The following is a 23,504-nucleotide window of genomic DNA, read 5'->3' on the forward strand; positions in this document are numbered from 1 at the left end:
ATCAAATGACATCACCAGAAACTCTACAGAGATATATAATCACTGTAAATTCAGCACCAGGGCTTCAGCCATTTGAAATTCAGTTAAAAAGAAATATATGGAAAAGGGAAATTTCTTCCCTAACTACTAGAATCTTTATGCCAATTATCCAGGATTTCTAGACCATTTTTTCTATTAAAGGAGACAAGTTTAAAAATCTAGAGTGATAAGGAGAGTATTTATTATTACTATTATTTTTATTCGTGGTGAAATGATTTCATACCATGAAATGATTTTCTTGGTATTTCATAAGTAAAATCCATTTCATTTATAAGTATTAGAAAAAAATACAGGAGGTAATAAAATAAAGTGGCTTTAAAATGAAAGTCTCCTAACAATTCCTACTTGATAAAGTTAATTTACAAACAGGATTCTAACTTAGCCTTATGTTAAGTTTCAATAATTTATACATGCTTCTGTAGTTATGGGGTAGTTTTAACATAAGAATTCAGATCAGTTTTAGCAAACAAAAACCATCTCAATAGCTGGAACACTGAAATCTTTAACGCCTATAAAACTATTGGACACAATAATGCTATAAACCAACCTCAAAATAAGAATTATAGTGAGGCATAGTATATTTTCAAATAAGATAACATATATGCTTGCAAACTGATTATCAAATGTTAGTTGAATATTTTCAGTAGTATATATGATTATATTTATTTGAAGGAGAAAAAGCCAAGAAAATGAAAACTGTTTTCCACTGGTAACAAGATTTAAGATACAACAAAAGGTCTCTCCCTCACCCTTGCATGCCAGCAAAATTTAACCTAATAAATGGGAAATTACCTGAAGTGGTTAACACTCAAGGGTAGAATTAACGCACACATGTATCCATAGCGTCATGTCATACAAGTTTGTCTGCACCCCCACACCATGACAGCCAAAGACAAATGCAGCACCAAGAAACAAAACAGAGCAAAAAACAGAGCAACAGAGAGCAGAGAAAAGGAAACTTCAGTCATTGAGATGAGATCATCAGATGAAGCACAGGAACCAGCCTTAGAATTCTTTTTAAAGAAAAGTCTGAGATATCAACAACAAAGAAAAACAAGCAAGAAGGGCGTGCAACACACACATATCTGCTCAATGTGCTCCTTTAATTACGCTGAATTCTACTTTCAGGGGACAGAAGTTATGCCCAGAGCTTTGAATGTAAAAGCAGCTTTAGTAGTTTCTCAGATTTTTTAAAGTGTCATTTAAGGTAATGAGTATGCAAGAGAATACTTTTTCTCATGGTGTGAACTTATTTTCTTCCCTCTTTAATATTCATAATCTCAAATTTTTACAATTTCCCACTTAATGAAAAAAAAGATTTGCAAGTTTTGTCAGTAATATTCAAGCTCCTCATCGCACATCCCCTAACAATTATATCGTATACTTTCGCAAATCAATGATGAACAAATACAAAGAAGTTCCATGCTAGAGCCTTCTGCACAGCACTCCAAAGTTAACTACAGGAAATAAAGAGAAGTGAGCGGCAATCAAAGGTGTAATTTCTTCCTTTATTTATATTCAGTATTTTTAAAGTACTCATATTGCACAAACTCAAGAGGGGTATAAAAGCTTCTTAAAAAAGGAAGACTTAATATAAGAGTAAGTGAAGGGTTAGTAAAATTCAGATTTAGTACCTGTGCTAGAGTGATTATCAATGGAATCAAGACTGATTAAATCTCTGACGAAGACTGTGTGCTCCCCATTGTTAGCATCATTAGAACTATCCACGCTACCGTGGCTCACCGTGTCCCCATCACTTCCACCTGTGGCATTCTGAGGAGCTAAAGATAAGGACAATAGCAGTTCAATAATTCATGCACTGACAATCTCTGAAACTAAACATCCATGACCCATAGTTCATTTAAAGTTGCAGAACACTTTCTAAATATGTGGTGGGGGGAAAAGGGATTTTGGATTAAGGTAATATCTGTCTTTAGTTGTATATAAAATACCACCCGGAATTTGATTTAAGTTCTCTACGTCATATAATTAAAATTCATATACCTATAAAGCTTATGGTTCAGCAAGAAAGTATCTTCCCAATCACATGTATTACCTGATATTGAGGAGACCTGTGACTTTTGCACAGTCTTTTTAAGCGGCTGCCTAAATTGTGCCAAGCCATGTACCACATTCCGTACCTTCGTCCATAAGAAGATACCACTGCGGGTACTGCTAGGCCACGGGCTCTCCAAAACTACCTAAAGGTAAAACAAAGGTAAAACTAATGATTATTAGAAATATTTGATTTTTTAAAATATACACACATATATAATACATATATAAAAATTATACCCCAAAACATCTAAAAGAAGGTATAAAAAATTATTAGTCTTAATAAGCAGCATATATTGCCCAATGTGAATCCTACTTACCTTATTATAATAACCGTAAGTAATAGCATTTGGCTTTATGTTAGCAGTTTTCATTTCAAATAAGACTCTCACTGCTAAAACAGGATGACCCCAAAGTCCACAAAGCTGCATTACTACTCGATAGCACACCTAACAAAAATAACATCAAAGCATTAGTAGTTAGCACACAGTCCATCTGTGACTTGTAGAGATTTTTAAACGATCTACCCAATTCTTCTTCTCAAAGTTATTAAGCACTATTTTCTCCTTTGTTGTGGTTTGAGAGTCTCGGTAAATTGTTTGTAAAACCTATTCATTAATGGAAGTACCAGCATTACTAACTGTTGAATGTAAGACCTAAGGGCATGTGTTCCATTTGTTTCAGAAACTAAGTTTACACAAAGAGAATGACTATTATTCTCCATCATTTGAGAAGAAATTCATTTTTCAAATCAAGTATGAGTAAAATAGCTCTCCTAAGTCATGTTTTATATTCTATGTCAAGGAATTAAAGACAGCATTCTCCAGGATGCCGAAAAGAATTCTGTAAAACCATGTCTCTAAAAAGTATGGGGAAAAAGTAAAACACCCTGTAATACAATTAGCAAAGGCTTTTCTGAGGATATGTGTTCACCAAGATTTGATCAGAAGAGAACAAGTCAATTGGGTACTGCCACACGTTAGAATCTCACCTACTAGAAGATGATGGTAGAAAGCACAAAGAATGAAACAGGAATCAAGTGACTAAGAGATGAGCCAGTTTATAGAAACAGTGGCAGGGCAGCCACAGACTTATTTATAATAAATAAATAGTTTATTCTGAGAATAAAGCATGCTCGGTTCAGCAGCACAAATACTAAAATTAAAAGGATCCTGTGAAGACTAGCATGGCCCTGTGCAAGGATGACACGCAAGTTCATGGAGAGAATAAAGAAACATATAGGTAGAAGATACTCTTCCTGAGATTCCTAAAATGTTTGTGACCCAGCTGCTTAACAACTGAGTATCATAAAGCCAAATTGCTCTTTCTACTAATGGGAACAATAAAAAGATCTGAAGAAGGAAATTATATTCAAGAGAACAGCAGAAATGAAATGTGAAGAGATGTGAAGAGGCAGAGGATCATAAAGATGAGTACTCTGAAGCTCTAAGTGCAGAGTGTAACTCAGGAGCAGAAGGGGGTCAGAAGCTGTTGGAGGAACTGTATAAATGACCAGGTTAAAGATGTTTTATGAAACTCCACAAATTAGGAACAACTGAAGGAACTGGGTAAGATGTATGGAAGAAAGAAGAATGAGACACAAGAGGGTACTTCAAATATCTGGAGCTGTCACATAAAAGAGGGAATAAACAGTGTGTGCAATTCCAAAAAGCCACAGGGAGGTGGAACTGAGCTCATATAAAACACACCCTTTATAACATTAGGGCCAATTCAAACATAGGCAAGATTCCATATGTTACAAACTTTCTAGAGCATCTCAGTTTTAAGTTATACTAAAATATCTTAAAGTCCTATTCATCTCTAAGAAAATTGCTTTCTACATCAAATTGGGATTAACCTGAATTTTCTAAAATGATTCTACATGATGAATTTATTCTGAAGTCTGCTGAGTGTTCCCCCAACCTTCCAGGTTTACTTGTATAAGAGAGAGGCACCAAACTAAATAAATAGTAACACCACCAGATATAATTTGCCCAATGCAGTATTTTGTTGTCTGGAACATGGCATCTTTTGGATGTCTGTGGCAGATAAAAGACGCTACTCCTCTCACAGAAAGGTCTATGTCCCTCTCCTTGAAGTGAGAAAGGCTCCATTCTGCTGCATGACCAACAGAATTTGGCTGAAGTGACACTATACCAGTTTCCAGGCTTAAGACTTAAGAAACTGCCAGTTTCTACTTCCTCTCTCTTGAAACAAATGGTCTTGGAGCTCTAAGCTATCATGAAAAACGCCCAAATACCACATGGAGAGGTCCTGAGAGTACTTGGAGGGAGAGGGTCACACCTGAGCCCAGCCTTCCACTCAAACTTGCCAAGGTACCTGGCCTGCCTTTGAGTTGAACTGTCTGGGACACTCCAAACTAGACCAGCCAGCCATTGGTTATAACCAAGTGATTCCAGTTAATGCAACGTGGAGCAGACCAATCACACAGAATCCTTCCTAGATTCTCAACAAATAAAATTATAAGACTTAATAAAATAGCTGTTTTAAGCCACTAAGTTCTGGGGTGATTCGTTACTCAACAGTATCTGTTAGACTGATGATACAATATAGAAATAAGCATGACACAACTATTTTATTGTCATTAAAAATTCAGTAAATAGTATTAAAAAGCAAAACACATTATGCATTTTAATTTAGACTAGATGGCATATGCTATTTCTGGGTCTTCTCAAGCTTTATTTTAAAATCTAGGTTATTACAACTTATGCAAACATAAAATGGAGAACACAAAGCTGTCAAATTAAAACACTAAGCATACAAATGAAACAGTGGGTTCTAATGATATATGAACTTGAACATGAAAACCACTTACTTGCTGGGTAGCCTATGTGTGTGGCAATTCATCTAAGTTTCAAATTTCTTTCTTTTTATTTATTTATTTTTAAAATATATCTTTATTGATTTCAGAGAGAGGAAGGGAGAGGGAGAGAGAGAGATAGAAACATCAATGATGAGAGAGTCACTGATCGGCTGCAGCCCGCAACCCGGGCATGTGCCCTGACCAGGAATAGAACCCCGATTGCCTGGATCCTAAGTCGACGCTCAACCACTGAGCCACGCCCGGCCGGGCAAATTTCTTTCTTTTTAAAATGTAACTTATATATAAACTGCCTCGCAGAATTGCTGGGAATACCAAAGGAAGTAGTGCACATGAAAATACTGTAAAAACTTTAATGTGCTATTCTATGTGTAATCAATAAACAGATAAAATGCATCAAAATATGTCTAGCAAATATGCACTTTTTTTTTTAATATACCTTTACTGATTTCAGAGAGAGGAAGGGAGAGAGAGGGATAGAAGCATCAATGATGAGAGAGTCGTCACTGATCGACTGCCTTCTGCACATCCCCTTCCTGGGGATCGAGCTCAAAACGCAGGCATGTGCCCTGACCTGGAATCGAACCTCAATGTCCTGGATCCCAGGTCCATGCTCAACTGCTGAGCCACACCCGGCCGTGGGAGCAAATTTGCATTCTTAAATATTAAATAAACATTTCTTCCAGTAGTAAAGATGCAATTATGTCAGCACACTACAAATCTCTTGATATAACTTGTTAGAAGCAGAAATAGAAGAAATTAACCTTGAAATTTTAAACCTCCTATCATGGTGTTTACTGTAGAAATAGAAAAAATTTCTTAGCTTACTAGTTCTACTTGCTGCATGTAAGAAAACAAGAGAATGTAATTATTTGTACCAGAGACTACCACAGAACTTTAATACCTCTGGAGGAAAGTACTTTTCAGGCAATTTGTGATATGTCTCATGAACTTAAAACTTACCAAAGAAATAATCAAGTGCTGTCCTTTCAATTTAGAGTATAGTAACACGATCAAAATTTGCTCTCATACAGCATACTTTAAAACATTTTAAAAATGTTCTATACTTTTCAACAAAGTTAAAACATCTTGAAATGCATCTTAGATATAAAAATTATCAGAATAATTTCTTAAAATACTAAAATGTATGAAGTACAAAGCACTGATTCTGATCAAGAACTTTTTTAAAAAAATTTTTTAATTGATTTTAAAGGGAAGAGGAAGGGGGAGAGGGAGAAAGACAGAGAGAAACATTAGCTTACTGTTCCATTTATTTATGCATTCATTGGTTGCTTCTTGTATGTGCCCTGACCAGGGATTGAACCTGAAACCTTGGCATACCGGGATGACACTAACCAACTGAGCTACGCAGCTAGGGCTATGATTAAGCACTTTTAATTTCCAGTTTTATAAACATTAGATGAGAGAAAGCGTAATCAAATATGAGAATGGATATTAGTACTTGTTTTATATTTTTTTATTTTAAAAGCTTTTAAAAAACATACAGATAATACTTAGAGAAAAATGAGTTTCAGTGTGCCCACAGCATTATGAAATCTTAATATTGTAAATGCTGTACTACTTTCAGATTTTGTAAATTTTAAACAAAAAATTAGTTATTGCTGAAGCTATAATGTGCTCTCTTTAATCCCATTTCTCTTCTATCCCTGTGCTCTCTCCTTCCCCCCAGACATCCACTACTCTGAATTTTTATTTCATTTTAAATTCTCATCTGGTTCTATATATCACTTATAATTATTTTAACACTAAAAATAGTTTTAAAGAGAAAAATAGCAAAGAGAAAGACTAAATAAGTGACTCAGTTTCTTCAACCACATTACCCTCTCTTAGGATGGTTCTAAGGCTTAAGAGAGACATTATAGCCTGGCCAGGTGTGGCTCAGCAGTTGAGCACTGACCTAGGATCCAGGAGACCAAGGTTCGATTCCTGGTCAGGGCACATGCCTGGGTTGCAGGCTCGACCGCCAGTCGGGGCGGGGGGGGGGGGGGGTGTGTGTGTGCAGGAGGCAGCCTATCAATGACTCTCTCATCATTGATGTTTCTTTCTCCTCCTCTCCCTTCCTCTCTCTGAAATCAATAAAAAAAAATGTTTTTAAAAAAAGAGAGACATTGTATGTAAAACATTTAACACATCATTCACTCAGTGCTTACTATGAGCCAGGTACTATTCTAGGCACATTATGTACATTAACTGATTTAACCCTCAAGTTAAACTAATGAGGAAGGTACTGTTATTATCTTCACCAATGGGACAATTTTGTCCTGCAGGGGGCATTTAGCAATGTCTGGAGCCATTTTTGTTTTTTTTTGTTTTTTAAATATATCTTTATTGACTTCAGGGAGAGGAAAGGAGAGGAAGAGAGAGAGATAGAAACATCAATGATGAGAGTCATTGATCGGCTGCAGCCCGCAACCCGGGCACATGCCCTGATGGGGAATAGAACCCTGATCACCTGGATACTAGGTCGAAGCTCAACCGCTGAGCCACGCCGGCTGGGCTGGAGCCATTTTTTATTGCCATGGCAGGTGGGGGTTGCTATTGACATCTAGTGGGTAGAGGTCAAGGATGCTGCTAAACATCCAACAATGTGCAAGACAGGCCCAGAGAGGCCTGCACAATAAATAATTATTTGGGCCAAAATGTCAGTAGTGCCCTGGCCAGGTAGCTCAGTCAGTTAGTGTCATCCTGATACATCAAGGTTTTGGGTTCGATCCCCAATCAGGGCACATACAAGAATCAATCAACGAATGCATAAATAAGTGGAACAACAAATTGATGATTCTCTCCCCCCCCCTTCCTCTCTCTAAAATCAATAAATAAAAATTTTTTTAAAGTAGAGAAACTCAGATCTACATTTCAGATGCATAATCTGAAACAGATTGGTTTTATAACTCACCCTAGGACATAGGTCCTAAGTGGAAAGCCACTTAGCCTATTCCCTATTTGCTTCCTAACAAAGTTATACCAAGAATAAAATGAAATCAATATTATTTTCTATTTATCAAGAGCAAACAATCTGGTCTCAGTAAGAAGTCTCAGCTTCATTTCAAAGCAGTAATTTTTTAAATAAATATATTTAAAAATCAGCCCAGCCGGGCGTGGCTCAGCGGTTGAGCGTTGACCTGGGATCCAGGCGATCGGGGTTCGATTCCCGGTCAGGGCACATGCCCAGGTTGTGGGCTCGATCAATGACTCTCTCATCATTGATGTTTCTATCTCTCTCTCTCTCTCCCTCTCCTTTCCTCTCTCTGAAATCAATAAAGATATATTTAAAATAAATAAAAAATTAAAAATCATTAAAAATCAACAATAAGTACTAGCTCTTTGAAAAAGAGTAAATGTTTTACCTTTCCTGCTTATAATGAAAGTATGTGAGGACACTTTAAAGCAACTGAGACATAAATTTTCTTTAAAAATACAAAAATAAAATTTATCTTAGTAACATTCTCAATTTGTTATACTTGCCTCATCTAGTGGATCCACATCTGTTTTCCTCATCTTAATAAGTATTTCATATGCATGCTGAAGTGCTCTGACCTTAGGATGAGAAACTCTAACATAGGCTGGGAGACAAATAAACCATAAACTATAACAATGACTGAAGAGACACTTGGCCCATTGTGGTGGATTTGTATAACATCTCTTCGCCAACTTATGAGCTGTTTTTATCTCCTAGAAAGAGAATAAATAAAACATTATGGTATTTACTAAAATTCATTAGGATGAGGAAAGTGAAAAGGGGAAAAAAGAATGTAAAATTTGACTCTAAAATCAAGCATTTCAGTTTTACTTTTGTGAGTGGCTTCCCACTTAGTGCCACATGGTTCTTTCAAAAGTCACCTACAGAGAAGCACTTTATTTTGTGCTGTAACTATCTGTTGGCAAGTACAAATTCCTAATAGCCTAAAAATTCCTTAAAAGCAGAGATCATTCACATTTTTATAATATAATGATCAATTAGGTGCCCCTCACAGAGAAGGCACTCATATGTTTGATGGATGGAAAGGATTTAACCATTTAGAGCTTACAAATTCTTCAACGTCATTCTTGAAAAGTGAGTCTTTTCACTCTTCTCCCCGCTAAAAAGATGCCCTAGGCTATTTCCTGCCGAGACTTCCACTTTACCCTCTCTCAGGACAGTCTGTGATAACTCCTTCACTGACTGATTACATAAAAGCCCTACTCCTTTGAAGGCAACACAGTCTGAGAAAGATCATAGACTTTCCTACCTAATAGTTCGAAAGTCATGTTTTTCACTTTTGATTTTTATTCTGATATCAGTGGAAAAAAGAACAGGCATCAAAATCACCTGCCGAGCTTTATCAAACTATACATACTCGAGAAGCTAGAGGCTTCCGGACACCTCAAAGTGCTACTGTGCGCCCTGCACTGAAGATCCCTCTACTGGGATGTGTTCTAAATAAAAATATCCTGGTGTATCAATTTTTCTTATGATCTCTATTTCTATAAGACTTGAAGATATATTTGAAAATATAGTTTTTTCTTTTCCAGCTAGCATGGAAAAAAAAAGATTGTGAAAATGAGATTTAAAGACTTTGTAACAAAATTTTCCCATTTTAGAAACTTGCCTTCAGTACATTGGTATGGGTAAAAAAATATGTTTTCCCTTCAGACAACACTGAGAGAAAGCTGTACTATATGAAATTAAGGTACACCTCAGGTTACCTCTCGGATTTGGGGAACTGTACATGAATTGGTAAAACCTGAACTAAGAATTTCACTCTGAAATTTTCCATGTCTTGTAGACCCCCAAAATGTCAGTATATGTATAAAAGATGTTTAATTTTAACTAACACCTGACTATAGCTTAACTCTTTACACCTAAATCAGATACGATATTAAAACAAGATGTCTAGGTTGTTCTAACTTAACTCACTTGCACTCCCTTTAGAATGTAGTATTCAGTATAAAGTACATTTACATTAACCATGAGGGAAATGCAAATCAAAATCATGAAATACCTACCACTTCACACTCACCAGGATGCTATAATCAAAAGGACAGATAATAACAAGAACTAACAAGGATGTAGTGAAATTGGAACTCTCATACACTGCTGGAGGGAAATGTAAAATGGTGTAGCCACTTTGGAAACCAGTCTAACAGTTCCTCAAAAGGTTAAATGGAGTTGCCATATGACACAGCAATTCTACTTCTAGGCATATACCCAAGAGAAATAAAAACATACATATACACAAACACTTGTATATAAATGTTCACAGCAGTACTATGCATAATACCCAAAAAGTAGGAACCACTCACATGTCCATGAATGGATAAACAAAATATGGTATATATCCACACAATGGAATATTATTCTGCAATAAAAATGAAGCACTGATACACATTGCAACATGCATGAACCTTAAAAACATTATTATAAGTGAAAGAAGCCAGTCACAAAAGGCTACATGTTATACAATTCCATTTATATGAAATGCCCAGCACAGACACAACTATAGACACAGAAAATACATTAGGGGGTGCCTAGAGCTGTGGGGGGCAGGGGGCACTGGAAGTTAACAGCTAAGGGGTGAGAGATTTCTTTTAGGGGTGACAAAAATGTTCTAAAATTGATTGTGGCAGTGGTTGCACAACACTGAATATACTAAAAGCCACTGAGTATACTTTAAATGGGTGAATTGTATTGTATGTGAATTATATCTCAATAAACTTATTTTAAAAGTATATTTGGTTCCCAAAGATTCTCGTAAAGCATAAACATAAGCATTCAAAAACTTCAGCCTCAATATCATAAGTAGGGTTGCAAGAAATCTAGTTTAGTTCATTATCAACCACAGTGGGTCTTCAAATTGCTGCTGTGGGTGATAATTCTAAACTATGAGCTGCATATCACATATACATATTTTACATTTTTAATTAACATGTATTAGATAAAGAATATCTGACCTGTTTACTTCTCTTAGCCATGAGAGCTGGACTGTTTGTAATGCTAGTCCCAGTAGGGTGTCTACTAAAACAAAGTTTCAATTCCTGTGGTCTGTCAAAAAGTTTAAGGTCCAGTCTTGGGAAGTATTTGTAACTAAAATAAAAAGCAAAAGTAGAATTGTTGATTTAAAATACATTAACTCTTCATATTATTCCAGAATTTTAGGTGAATATTTCTGAAACTCAAATAGTAGCCAACATTATTCTCCCAAATCCTTATACAGAAAAAAATTCCTTCAAAAATGTAAGATTATGTAGTTATAAAATACATAGGCCACCTACACAGAAACTTTGGTTCCTCTCTACCCTATCTGTTATTTTCACCCAATCCCTGGAAAACAGAAAACCCTGATACCTTACTTGACAGAGGAATTAACCCTTGCAGTAGAACCCATGTGTTCAATGATAATTTATATTTAAAAATAAAATTTAGTATAACTTGTAATTTTGTTTTACTGGTATCTAAAAGAAAAAAATTCTTAATATTTTTATTTTAGGGATATACAATAATTTAACCAATACTTTACTGTTGGACATTTTTAGATTATTTCTAAATTTTTGCATTTAAATATCTTTGTGAATACTTTTGCTTAATTTCTTAGGATAATGTCCAATAACAGGTTTGCTATGGTAATATTTATCAAGAGAATCAAAATTATTATAATGCCTACCAAATTATTTCCAGAAAGGCTATATTTACATGCACTCTAACTAGTAACATAGTCTACCCTCAATATGATAGATTAAAAATGCTTCTACTCATCATTTTGGTTTGCATTTCTTTCGAGTGCTAGAAAAGCTTAATATATTTTCCTATTATTGACTATTGGGGTTTCTTCTCAGAAATTGCCTACTTAGTTCCTTTAGCCAATTTTCTACTAGGAGGTATTGCTTTCCCCAATTTAATTTATCTTATTTGTCAATACCTAGAGTACAATGTATAGTGATTAAGCCAAAATTTTAAAAATTCTAGTTAATATGCAATCAAAATGGTACTTAATTAAGCCACTCAATCCCTATGGTATATATTCTTCACCCTTATGCAGTCCCTTCTGAGATTATATATTTAATTCCATATTTCCGTATTTTTCTGAAGACACTTATTTTATATTTTCTTTGCTCTAGATATTCTTTTAAGAATATAGCCTAGCCCGGCCAGGCATGGCTCACTGGTTGAGCGTCCACCTAGAATCTAGGTGATCGGGGTTCGATTCCTGGTCAGGGCACATGCCCAGGTTGCAGGCTCGATCCCCAGTTGGGGGCGTGCAGGAGGCAGCCGATCAACGACTCATCATTGATGTTTCTCTCTCTCTCTCCCTCTCCTTTCCTCTCTCTGAAATCAATAAAGATATATTTTTAAAAAAAGAAAAAATATGGCCTAAAAAAATAAGTGTATATACACAAAGATATAGATAGCAAAGAACTACAAACAAATCCACAGAAGACTACTGAAACAAATCACTATAAATACATGCAATGTGGTCATTCAAAATAATATGGCACAAAAATATTTTTTGCCATGGAAATATGTTCAGACCATTAAAGGCAAGCACAGGTTACAAAGAACATGTACAGGATGAACTCACATTTGTTTTAAGTATAGTAAGTGCAAATTTATGCACAAAAAGACAAGAAAGAGTTGCTAAAATGATGTGCTAGTTTTCTTTCTTGTTTGATTTTCTAAGTTTACTAAATTGTGTATTATCACAATTATAACATCAAATGCATTTTAATTTCTCAAAAGATTCCCATCCAAATCCTAGTCTTTACATTTATTTTAATAAAGAATGATTCCTGACCCTCTACTTCTAAGTTTGACATCTTACAAATGCATAAGAATTTCGTAGTCTTTACGTTGACAACAAAACCCTCCAAACGGAGGGGGAACCTCACAAAAGTAAATACATTTTTTAAAGATTAAAATAGAGTTAAATGTTTAGGTGAACAGTGATCAACATCTGGCTTATCTTCCAACAAGGGGGCCCGTGTCTTAATTTACATTACCCCAGTGAGATTAGAAAATATTCATCTCCATTAGTTCACTGAATAAATTTTGAAAATGACCTTCACAAATGATTAATATATGTATCTACTAATAGCTGGAAACAATAAAAATAAATCATTAAAGCTGTGCCCAAAGAGCTCTTTAAAAGAATTCCTGCTACCTGTACTTTGGTGACAGGTCCTTTCCATCATCAGGAGGTGGCTCTGGTGGCATTACGAACACAGTGTGCTCACTTTTTTGTGAATCATCTAGCTCTATCAATTTGGTATCATCTGTTGAATCAAAATCAACCTGAAAATAATTATTTTTTTCCAATTAATTTGTATATAAGCAAGACCTAGTTCTGAAATTTCAAAACTTAAGTTTAAGACAAAAATACCTTATCTGTTTTCTCTGTGCCTTTATCAGGAAACAACTAGAAAAGAACAAAAGAATTCTTAGTGAAAATATCTACTGTGAATTTAATAGAGATTATCTTAAATTCTTATTTAAAAAACTATCCTTTTTTAATACTGGGAAAATACAAAACACTTCACAATATATTTTTGGAACCCTATACTATATCAGGCTAAACTGTAATACTTCTCTTATGGCTATGAAAATAGAAAATAATTTATTTTGATTAGTTTTTTCATAAGTTCTTCACAAGCCAAAGATGTCCAATCACAAAAGGAATCTGGCTTCTCGAATAAAAATTCATTTTTATCTAAACTCCAGCATTAGTGACAAATATTATCTAACTGGATGATCCTGGACTATCAATTTTATAATTAAACTAAAATGTTAAATAATTTTAATTGTATTCCTGAAGTTTTATATCGCACTGACACAATGGGAGAAAATTAATAAAGTTTTCTAAGGCATATGAATCATTAGGAGTTCATAAAAAATACAATGTCCTAATATTCTACATTTATTAGCTATAATCTCAAACTTTATATAATATATAGTTTGCATAATCAACCCAAGAGCCACACAGTAAAAATAAGAATTCTATTAAAAATGAAAAAAATCTAAGTAAGTCATTAATCAATTGTCAAGAATCAACTTAAATTTCCTTAAGATGAGTGAATAAAGCTTTAAAATTTAACATATTTCCAAATAACCTCCATTAGGACAAAAGAAATATATTAGCAAAAGTATCTGGAAAAGACATTAAAACAAAAGAACACAGGATTCCATTAGCCATAAAGATAAACTTTTTAAATGAACTACTAAATCTTATCTTATTCATATAAATTAAAATTATAAGGTTTGAGATGGTCAGTGAAATTTTCTTAGTACTTAATAGTTACAAAAACAAAGTAAGATTCAAAGAGAAAAATTAGCTACGTATGGTAGAAACTAGACACCACAAGGAAAATGACTTTTATTAGGCCTAGGATCAGACACTTGTACGCACGTGTGAGTGCAAGCACACATCCACAGAGAGACAGGCATACACACACCCCTATGTTGTCTTTTTCAGATCATTTGGCCTAATAATGATGATGATTATAAATACAGGTAGTCAAACTGTTCAAGTTTTTCCTTAACACTGCTATATAGGGCAAACTTTTACCTTTTCTATGCAGTCATCAAAAAATGCCAATCCAGTATCTTTATCACTTACAAAACTACATTCTTCAATGAAACGAATAAAAATCTGTGTTTTGGATAAAAGGGTGTAGAATTTTGTATAGGCACGATCTCGACTTTTTAAAAATCCTGAAGAAAACAAAATTATAATTCAAATTTTAAAGTGGAACTGGATGTTATATTAAACATTATTTTAAACTTGCACATATTTATGTTATAGTCTCTTCATATATATATTTTTATAGGAGCTTCTAGTAACCATAGGTCCTTCTGCCTGATTCAACCACAAAAATTCTTAACTTATACCATTAACCTTTTCACTGAAATTTGAATATCTAATAAGAAACCTCTAGCCCTACAGCTCTCAAGTAGAAATTTCTGATATTCTGCATATTCTCAAGCAAGAAATGTCAATGTCCTTCCTCTGGCGACTACAAATTTTTAAATTATGTATGTGGCTCACGTTATATTTCTATTGGATGACAGAAGAAATGTGAAACAACACCATGGGTATACAATCAGCCAAAAACTCAGGTAAGTCCAGAAAATTCTAACTAACATAACTTATAGGTGAAACGATATCCTATTTGGAATTTGGAAAGAGAAAGATAGAGTGAAACCACTGAAAATAGATGAACCAAAAATAGCAGAATGTTGATTGCTACTACTGCTTCAGTTGGGAGATGGCTATACGATTTGATATGTTTATGAAAGTATTCCCTAAGAAAAATTTATCCCAAAACTGATAGTTAATTTTTTATTCATTTTTTAGGCCCAAGCTTAATTGTTACTTCTTCAGGGAACCTTTCCCTGACCTAGCACTCACTGTAACCAATACTTTCCTTCACAACACACTCAGCAAAATGTAAACAGTATGTTATTTTGTCTAATGTCTGTATCCCTCATTAGACCAAATGCCATCCTGTTAACAACAAAATCCTTAGGCCTCATACACTAACTAAATATCTACATTTCTAAATTCCGTTAGCAATGCCACTCTCCTACAGAGAGAGAAAGGGAAGATGAATTCATGACTCACTATTGCTGATGAGAAAAACTCCATATTCTTAGTCTGGCATTTAGGACTACCCTTAACACTACCCACATAATCAGAGCTCTGATCTTATTTTCAGCCTTATCTTCCACAACACCTATAAAACTTTTCACTTTGGTCAAATTGGACCATTAACTCTTTTTTCCCAAACATGCTATCATGAGCTGAATCGTAGTGTCCCCGCCAAAATTCTTCTGTTCAAGTTTTAACCCCTTTTAGTTCAGAAAGTAACTGAATTTGCAGATAAGGTCTTTAACAAAATCATTAAGTCAAAATGAGGACTTAAAGTGGACTCCAATCAAATATGACTGGTGTCCTTACAAGAAGAGGCAATCTGGACACAGAGGAAGGAGACCATGAGAAGAAACAGAGAGAAGACAACCATCTACAAGCCAAGCAGAGAGGCCTCAGAGGAAATCAATCCTGCCAACACAATGATCTTGACCTTCTAGCTAGCTTCTACAATTGTGAGAAAAGAAATTCCTGTTGTTTAAGCAACCCGATCTATGGTACTTTGTTATGGCAGATCTGGCAAACTAAAAACACCTGTCTTGTGCTTTTGTTATTGAGGATTCTTCCATGTCATTATTACAATAATAATAGCTATTATCACCCTGCCGGGCGTGGCTCAGCGGTTGAGCGTTGACCTAGGATCCAGGTGATCGGGGTTCGATTCCCAGTCAGGGCAGATGCCCGGGTTGCGGGCTCGATCCCCAGTTGGGGTCGTGCAGGAGGCAGCTGATCAATGACTCTCTCATCATTCATGTTTCTATCTCTCTCTCTCCCTCTCCTTTCCTCTCTCTGAAATCAATAAAGATATATTTTAAAAAAATAGCTATTATCCTAAGTGCTGAATATTGCAAAGTGCTTTTACTAGGTGCTCCACATTTAACCTTCGCAACCATGCATGCACTAGGTATCATCCCCATTTTATTAATGAGAAGACAGAACTCCAGAAAAGCTTCAAATAGCAAAGAAGAAATTCAAACTCAGATTTAATTTTTAATGCCTATTGTTTTTAGAAAGCCTTTCCTGCTCATCTCCATTTATCTCAGTTCTTCAAAGTCATGCTCTTCTTTAAAAAAATCTTCCAAATCTGAAAGAATGTTTCTTTTTTTCTGAATTTTTAGAACTGCTCACTGAATTGTGTACAATCTTTCTTCTTGAGTATTTGCTCTATTTTTAAAAAAAAACATTTTCTATTATTTTCTATTTAGTATCCCATAGAGCTGGATTTAATACTTCTTTATATCCCTACATAATAACTAGTTGGACTCGGTAAGTAATGGATAAATATTTGAGAGATAAATTATTCTGAAGCAGAAGTGATAAAAGACAAAAGGATTACTAGGAAAATACTGATTATTTTTAAAGTAACTGCTAGGTAAAAGTCCAGAAATGTAATATAATTTTTATATAAATATTAATGAATATGTAAGGTTGCTACTACATATCTGTTACAAGAGTAGCTGAATAATAGCAAAAAGCTTTGTAACTCCCTAAAATAACAAATACTAAAAAAGATGAGTATAGTGTTTTCCCCTGGAAAAAGGCTATATTTTTTGAAAAAATTTAAAAACTGGTAGCTTTATTCCAGTAACTAATTGTTAGAAAACATTGTAAAGCCAAGACTCTATAAATCCAAAAATTACGCAAAATTGAAGAAACACCTAAAGCAAATCACATTCTACTAAGATAACTGACTACATAGTATTGTAAATACAAGCAATATCTTTGACTTTTCATAATTAAAGTCTTCCAGCTTCAGATTTCTCAGGGAAAAAAATGGGGTATAAAAAATAAAAGAAATTCTATTCACAGAGCCAAATCACAAATACACAGAAGTTCATTAAATTTTAATATAAATTTCTAGAAATTTAGATAGTGAATATTTCTTGGTAGCAATACCAAATACCAAGTATTTTTCATTTCTATAAAAAGTAATTGTATTTTCAATGCCACTCACCCTGTCGGTCAAACAATGAATCAACAGCTGTGGCTTTCTTTGAAGGAGCCTCTGTGATTGGTTTGAGGTATGTTCTATATCCTTTTAAAATGGATGCCATAAAGCGCAAAAATGCCTCTTGAATTTCCATCTCTAGTTGAGTCATCTTTTTTTGCCAGGAGAAGTCTGCTTCAATTGGAGTCATCTCAATTGCCAAACCTTCTTGAGTCTTTCGGTGAACTGACAAATAAAATAAGAAGAGAAATTGACATTAATATATAACGTTACATATATAATTATTGAACAATTAAGGAAACTGTCAAAATAAAGCCTGTGATTTCCTGCAATTCCTTTCTCCATTAATGTAATGGGACCATTGGCAGGGGTTAACAGAGATGCTCAAGCAGACAGAGCACAGACAACATGCTTAAAAAATCATGAACCATAATATTAATTTCTTGTTATTGGAATTTAGTTTTGTAATGAAATTCCTTTTTCTAAGAAAAGCAAGCAAGAATTTATTGGCTGCAGCAAAAATATACTTGGGACAGTGAAACAGGAAGGTGCACAGAAGAAGTAACATGAGAGCCTAGGCCAGGCTGCTCTGGCTCACTGGGAAGTCAGAGAGTGAGTGAACCTCCTTTTAAGCAGAACAAAACTGTGTTTACATTTAAGAAGAATTTTCATAAAAATATTCCTTTTTCCTCACATTTACCTGAAGCTAACTGGGGATACAATTTCTTCAAGGTGCTAAGCAGATTTTTGCATGGCTTTTTGGGAAGCTGCTTCCAGTTCATGTTCTTCTTTTCATCAGATCTATTTAAATAAAAACATAACTAATAAAATCTCTCATAATCTGTTTTTACTTAAACAAAATTCTTATGTCAAACTAAAAATAAATATGGAAAGGGTATTTTTACTGATGTTACAACAACTGATTGTAGACAATCTGAATAAGTGGTTTTCAAGGAACCTCTCTTTCCATTTCCATTATCTTGAATGATATTTGGTCGTCTCATACTAACCCAACATAGGTTTTCAATACTGGAGTTATGAATACAACACTAAAGTGTTGCTTCAAAGTATTTTAGAATTACAATATTTTAAGTGTCACACTTAATTGACTTGAGATTTCAAATTACCTGTTAGAAGCAAATCTCAACAAATATCAGGGCATCAGTGACATACAGAGCATGTTCTCACCGTAATTCAACTGAGTTAGCATTTAAGAAAAAAAAACTTTGGAAGTTCAAAATAACACTTTTAAATAATGCATGAGTCAAATAAAATATTTTAATAAAATAAGAAACATTTAAAACTTTACAAAGATGAAAGCATTATGTACCAACCATGGGCTGCACCTATACATCAGACTAATATTTATGATCATCAATGCAAGCATCTTAAATTCTTAGAAAAGTTAATCCACTAGTATATAAAAAAACAAAAACAAGATGTTTATTTCAGGAATGTAAAGATTGTTTACAACTACATGATTCTATATTGTAACATACTATACAGAGATTAAAGGACAAAAACTTATTGCTCATCTCAATAGTTGTACAAAAGTATTATAAAATTCAACACCTATTTATGATTTCTTTAAAAATTCTTAATCTAGAAGTAAAGGGAAAGTTCCTTAATTTATTATTAAGTAATCAAAACCTTAGAACTGAGCTGGGAAACTTTTGGGTCAGATAGTAAATATTTCTTGCTTTGAGGAACATAGCACCTATGTCATACTACTCAAATGTGCCACTATAGCATGAAAGCAGCCTTGGACCGTAAACAAATGAGCGTGGCTATGTTCCAATAGAACTTTATTTATAAATACAGGTCTTGGGCTGAATGTTAATTCTTGCTTTAAAGCAATAATCATACTTAATGATGAACTAATCAAAGCATTCCCTTTGAAATTAGGAACAAGACAAGATACTAGCTATGACTACTTCCATTCAACATTACACTAGGGTCTTAGCCAGGGAATTAAGACAAGAAATTTAAAAATAAGAATTGGCCCGGCCGGGCATGGCTCAGGGGTTGAGCGTCGACCCAGGATCCAGGCAATCGGGGTTCAATTCCCAGTCAGGGCACATGCCCGGGTTGCGGGCTCAATCCCCAGTGGGGGGCGTGCAAGAGGCAGCCGATCAATGACTCTCATCATTGATGTTTCTCTCTCTCTATCCCTCTCCTTTCCTCTCTCTGAAATCAATAAAGATATATATATATTTTTAAAATTGTAATTAATCTGATTGCTTATAGCCAGAAAATTGAAGAGAATCTACAGACAAATTAAAAGAAGTCAACCAGCCCGCCTGGCATGGCTCAGTGGTTGAGCATCTACCTACGATGCAGGAGATCAGGGTTCGACTCCCGGTCAGGGCACATGCCCAGGTTTTGGGCTCAATCCCCAGCAGGGGGCATGCAGGAGGCAGCCAATCAATGACTCTCATCATTGACGTTACTATCTCTTCCTCTCCCTTCCTCTCTCTGAAATCAATAAAAAAATATAGGGAGGGAGTGAGGGAGAGGGAGGATTCAACTAAGTTGCTGGGTAGCAGACCACTACATAAAAATCAGTAACACTTCTATACCCCAGCAACTGACAAGTAAAACATGTAATGAAAAATAACATTTATTGTAGCAATAAAAACTATAAGGTACTTAGAATAACAAGTCTAACAAAAGATGTGCATGGTCTTTATCAAGAAAACTGCATTTAAAAAGATTTATGAAGTAAAATACCACATTCATGGGTAGAGAGACTATGTCAAAAATACGCCATTTGTTCCCAAATTAATCTATAAATTCAACAGGATTCTAACCAAAATCACAACATAATTTTGTATGGAACTTAAGCTGATATTAAAATTTATATAGAAAAGAAAGGAGCAAATATATCAAAACAATTTTAAAGGACAGGGTAAAGGGACTTGCTGGTATCACATCACAACTTTTTTAAGCAATGTTATTAAGATGTAATTCACATATCATACAATTCACCTACCTGAAATGTACAATTTGATGGGTTTTCATATATTCAGAGTTGTGTAACCACCACATCAATTTTAGAATATTTGCATCACCTCAAAAAGAAACTCTGTATTCCCTTAGTCATTAACCTCCAATTCCCCCATCCTCCCATCTCAACCAACCTATTTTCTATGCCCATAGATTTGCCCTGGATAGTTCATATAAATGGGATCATATAAGGTCTTTTAGTATGATGTTTTCAAGGTTCATCCATGTCTGTATACAACTTAATTTTAAAGTCATTAAGATAGTGTTATATTGGCAAGAGACTAAAACAAAACAAAGGAACAGAATTAATAAGCATGAATAGATATCCACGCTAATGTGGAAACTGATATGTAATAGTGTTGACGCTGAAGACCAGTGGGGAAGAGAAGAACTCACTATTCAACAAACAGTGCTATGTGACCACTATTTATCCACATGAAAAAAATAAATAACATGGTATCACTACCTCACATCATACACTAATATCAAGTTTAGCTGAATTAAAGACCTACATGAGAAAGGCAGACCCTTACCACTTTAAGAATATCCAAGATAGTATTTCATGACCTCAAGCAGAGGATTTCCTGTACAAGAACCAAAAATAGCAATCCATAAAAGAAACTGATAAATTTGATCTATTAAAATAACCTGTTCATCAAAAGACACAATAGAATGAAAAGTCAGTATGGGGGAAGCTACTTACAACACATATAACAAACAAACCAAGAATTAACTCCGGATTATATAACAAATTTACACAAATCAAAAGAAAAAGACAAACAACCAAACGGGAAAATTTACCAAAAAGGAGGAAAATCCAATTAACAGGAGAGGACAACCAAAGGGCAATAAGAAATTTAAATGCCCTATTTGCAACTAATTAGGGAAATGTGCATTAAAGCCACAGTGAGATCCCATTACCATCAAATGGGCAGAAATTTTAAATTCTGACCATAACAAGTATTGGGGCAAAAATATGAAACAAACAGAACTCTCATCGCTGCTGAAAAGGAGTAAACTTGGAAGAGTGCTATGACATCAGCAAAGCCTACCAACAAACATTGGCTCTTCAAGGCACATGCTTCAGAGGAATTCTTTCCCATGAACTCAAGAGAAATGTGCACAATAATGATCAGAGCAGCCTTGTTCATAATTGCAAAAATCTAGGTATAAACTAAACATCCATCAACACAGATAAACACTGAAATTGAAGTACAGCTACATGTATCAGCATGGATAAACCTCATAAAGAATGCTAAGTATAATAAACACCAAATCCAAGATGATGCAAGATATGTCCCAGAGGACTACCCAGGGGTTTCATATTTATTGGTAATATTCTATTTTTTAATCTGCATAGTAGATACATGGGAGTTATTTACATTATCCTCTATAATTCTTGGGTATCTAGAATACTTCATAATTCTTGAAGCACAACTGAGTAAAGAATTCAAAGTTTTTTTTGTTTTTTTATTTTTAATCCTCACCAAAGGATATTTTTTCCTTTACTTTTTCAGAAAGTGGAAGGAAGAGAGAGAGAGAAAAAAAAACACTGATGTGAGAGAGAGACATTGACTAGTTGCCTCCTGCACATGCCCCAACCTGGGCTAGGGATCAAACCTGCAACCAAGGTATCTAACCTGAGACCCTTCAGTCTGTGGGCCGACGCTCTAACCACTGAGCCAAACCAGCTAGGGCTCAAAGCTATTTTTAAAAATCATGGGGTTTTTTTGTTTGTTTTGTTTTTTTAAAATACATCTTTATTGATTTCAGAGAGAGAAAAGGAGAGGGAGAGAGAGATAGAAACATCAATGATGAGAGAGTCATCGATCGGCTGCCTCCTGCACGCCCCTGACTGGGGGGATCAAGCCCGCACCCCGGGCATGTGCCCTGACCAGGAATCGAACCCCGATTGCCTGGATCCTAAGTCAATGCTCAATCGCTGAGCCATGCCCGGCCGAGCTAAAAACAATGTTTTAATCAATAAAAATTTTATAGAAGTTATTTAAAACTGGCCAAATTAAAAATCTCCATAATATTTTATTCAGAATAGTAAATAAAATAAGGTAAACATCTGAATTACAACTTCATAAATAATCATTTCCAAAAGCACCACAATGTATACAACCCTGAAATAATTGTTTTCCAGGCGCAGCAGCTAAAAATCAACAAAATGTTGCTGTAAGAAATACTTAGCCCAGCCAATGTGGCTCAGTGGCTGACTGTCGACCTATGAACCAGGAGATCACTGTTCAATTCCTGGTCAGGGTGCATGCCCGGGGTTTCGGGCTCCATCCCTAGTAGGGTATGCCCGATCAATGACTCTCTCATCATTGATGTTTTTATCTCTTTCTCCCTCTTCCTTCCTCTGACATCAATAAAAAAATGTTTAAAAATATATATATTTAGTACATACAAGTGGTTTATTATTTCTAGGCTCCAAGTAAATCTACATATACCTAGTAAAGAGCTACTACAATTATAATTTCAAAATACAATAGAGGATCCATTTCAAAATTATTTTTAAAGTTATAGCAAATGCTCTCTTCCTTCCTTAAGTTATTCCTTTGGTTCACTTTGGAATATTTTCCCAACCAATTCTATTGCTGTGACCATTGAAGTCTCACCCAAAGTTCTTACTCTTCACTTTCTGCTAATCTCAAACAGTGTAGAGTAAGTACTCCAAGACCTGGAAGTTGGCACCAACAGGAGAAAATTTTCAACACTTACAATCCTCTTACATTTGGGGGTTGAGGGAATATGGAGTGGTTTGCTTATAAGCATTCATCAGAGTTGTCTCCTTTATTAATGTGGTACACTACTCTCTGGATCCCTAGTTATACCACTGTTGTACGTACTTGTTACCTTCAGTAAACACAAACTATGACTAATTTTTTAAAATCTTCATCCGAGAATATGGGGGGTTTTTATTGATTTTGGGGCGGGGAGACAGAAACATCGACTGGTTGCTTCC

At 34.9% G+C, this 23,504-nt stretch overlaps 1 protein-coding gene and 1 non-coding gene across 3 annotated transcripts in view; one reads left to right on the forward strand and one right to left on the reverse strand.

Moving 5' to 3' along the window:
• Window positions 1-23,504, reverse strand: part of DENND4C (DENN domain containing 4C) — an 81,112-nt gene that overhangs the window by 38,445 nt on the left and 19,163 nt on the right. The window contains exons 10-19 of one of the 2 annotated variants that reach the window (XM_016205487.2): window positions 18,225-18,325; window positions 17,531-17,749; window positions 14,494-14,639; window positions 13,312-13,347; window positions 13,093-13,223; window positions 10,889-11,021; window positions 8,423-8,629; window positions 2,415-2,543; window positions 2,096-2,240; window positions 1,674-1,820 (exon numbers count right to left, since the gene is read on the reverse strand). In XM_016205487.2, the coding sequence (XP_016060973.2) occupies window positions 1,674-1,820; window positions 2,096-2,240; window positions 2,415-2,543; window positions 8,423-8,629; window positions 10,889-11,021; window positions 13,093-13,223; window positions 13,312-13,347; window positions 14,494-14,639; window positions 17,531-17,749; window positions 18,225-18,325 (1,394 nt within the window). The remainder of the gene's footprint in view (window positions 1-1,673; window positions 1,821-2,095; window positions 2,241-2,414; window positions 2,544-8,422; window positions 8,630-10,888; window positions 11,022-13,092; window positions 13,224-13,311; window positions 13,348-14,493; window positions 14,640-17,530; window positions 17,750-18,224; window positions 18,326-23,504) is intronic. The other variant, XM_016205488.2, reaches the window with a different exon arrangement.
• On the forward strand, window positions 3,226-3,334 carry LOC148091788 (U6 spliceosomal RNA). Its single transcript, XR_015715480.1, has one exon. It is a non-coding gene; the product is annotated as a U6 spliceosomal RNA (small nuclear RNA).

Source organism: Miniopterus natalensis, chromosome 12 (assembly GCF_054644295.1).
Source record: "Miniopterus natalensis isolate mMinNat1 chromosome 12, mMinNat1.hap1, whole genome shotgun sequence".
Classification (NCBI taxonomy): domain Eukaryota; kingdom Metazoa; phylum Chordata; class Mammalia; order Chiroptera; family Miniopteridae; genus Miniopterus; species Miniopterus natalensis.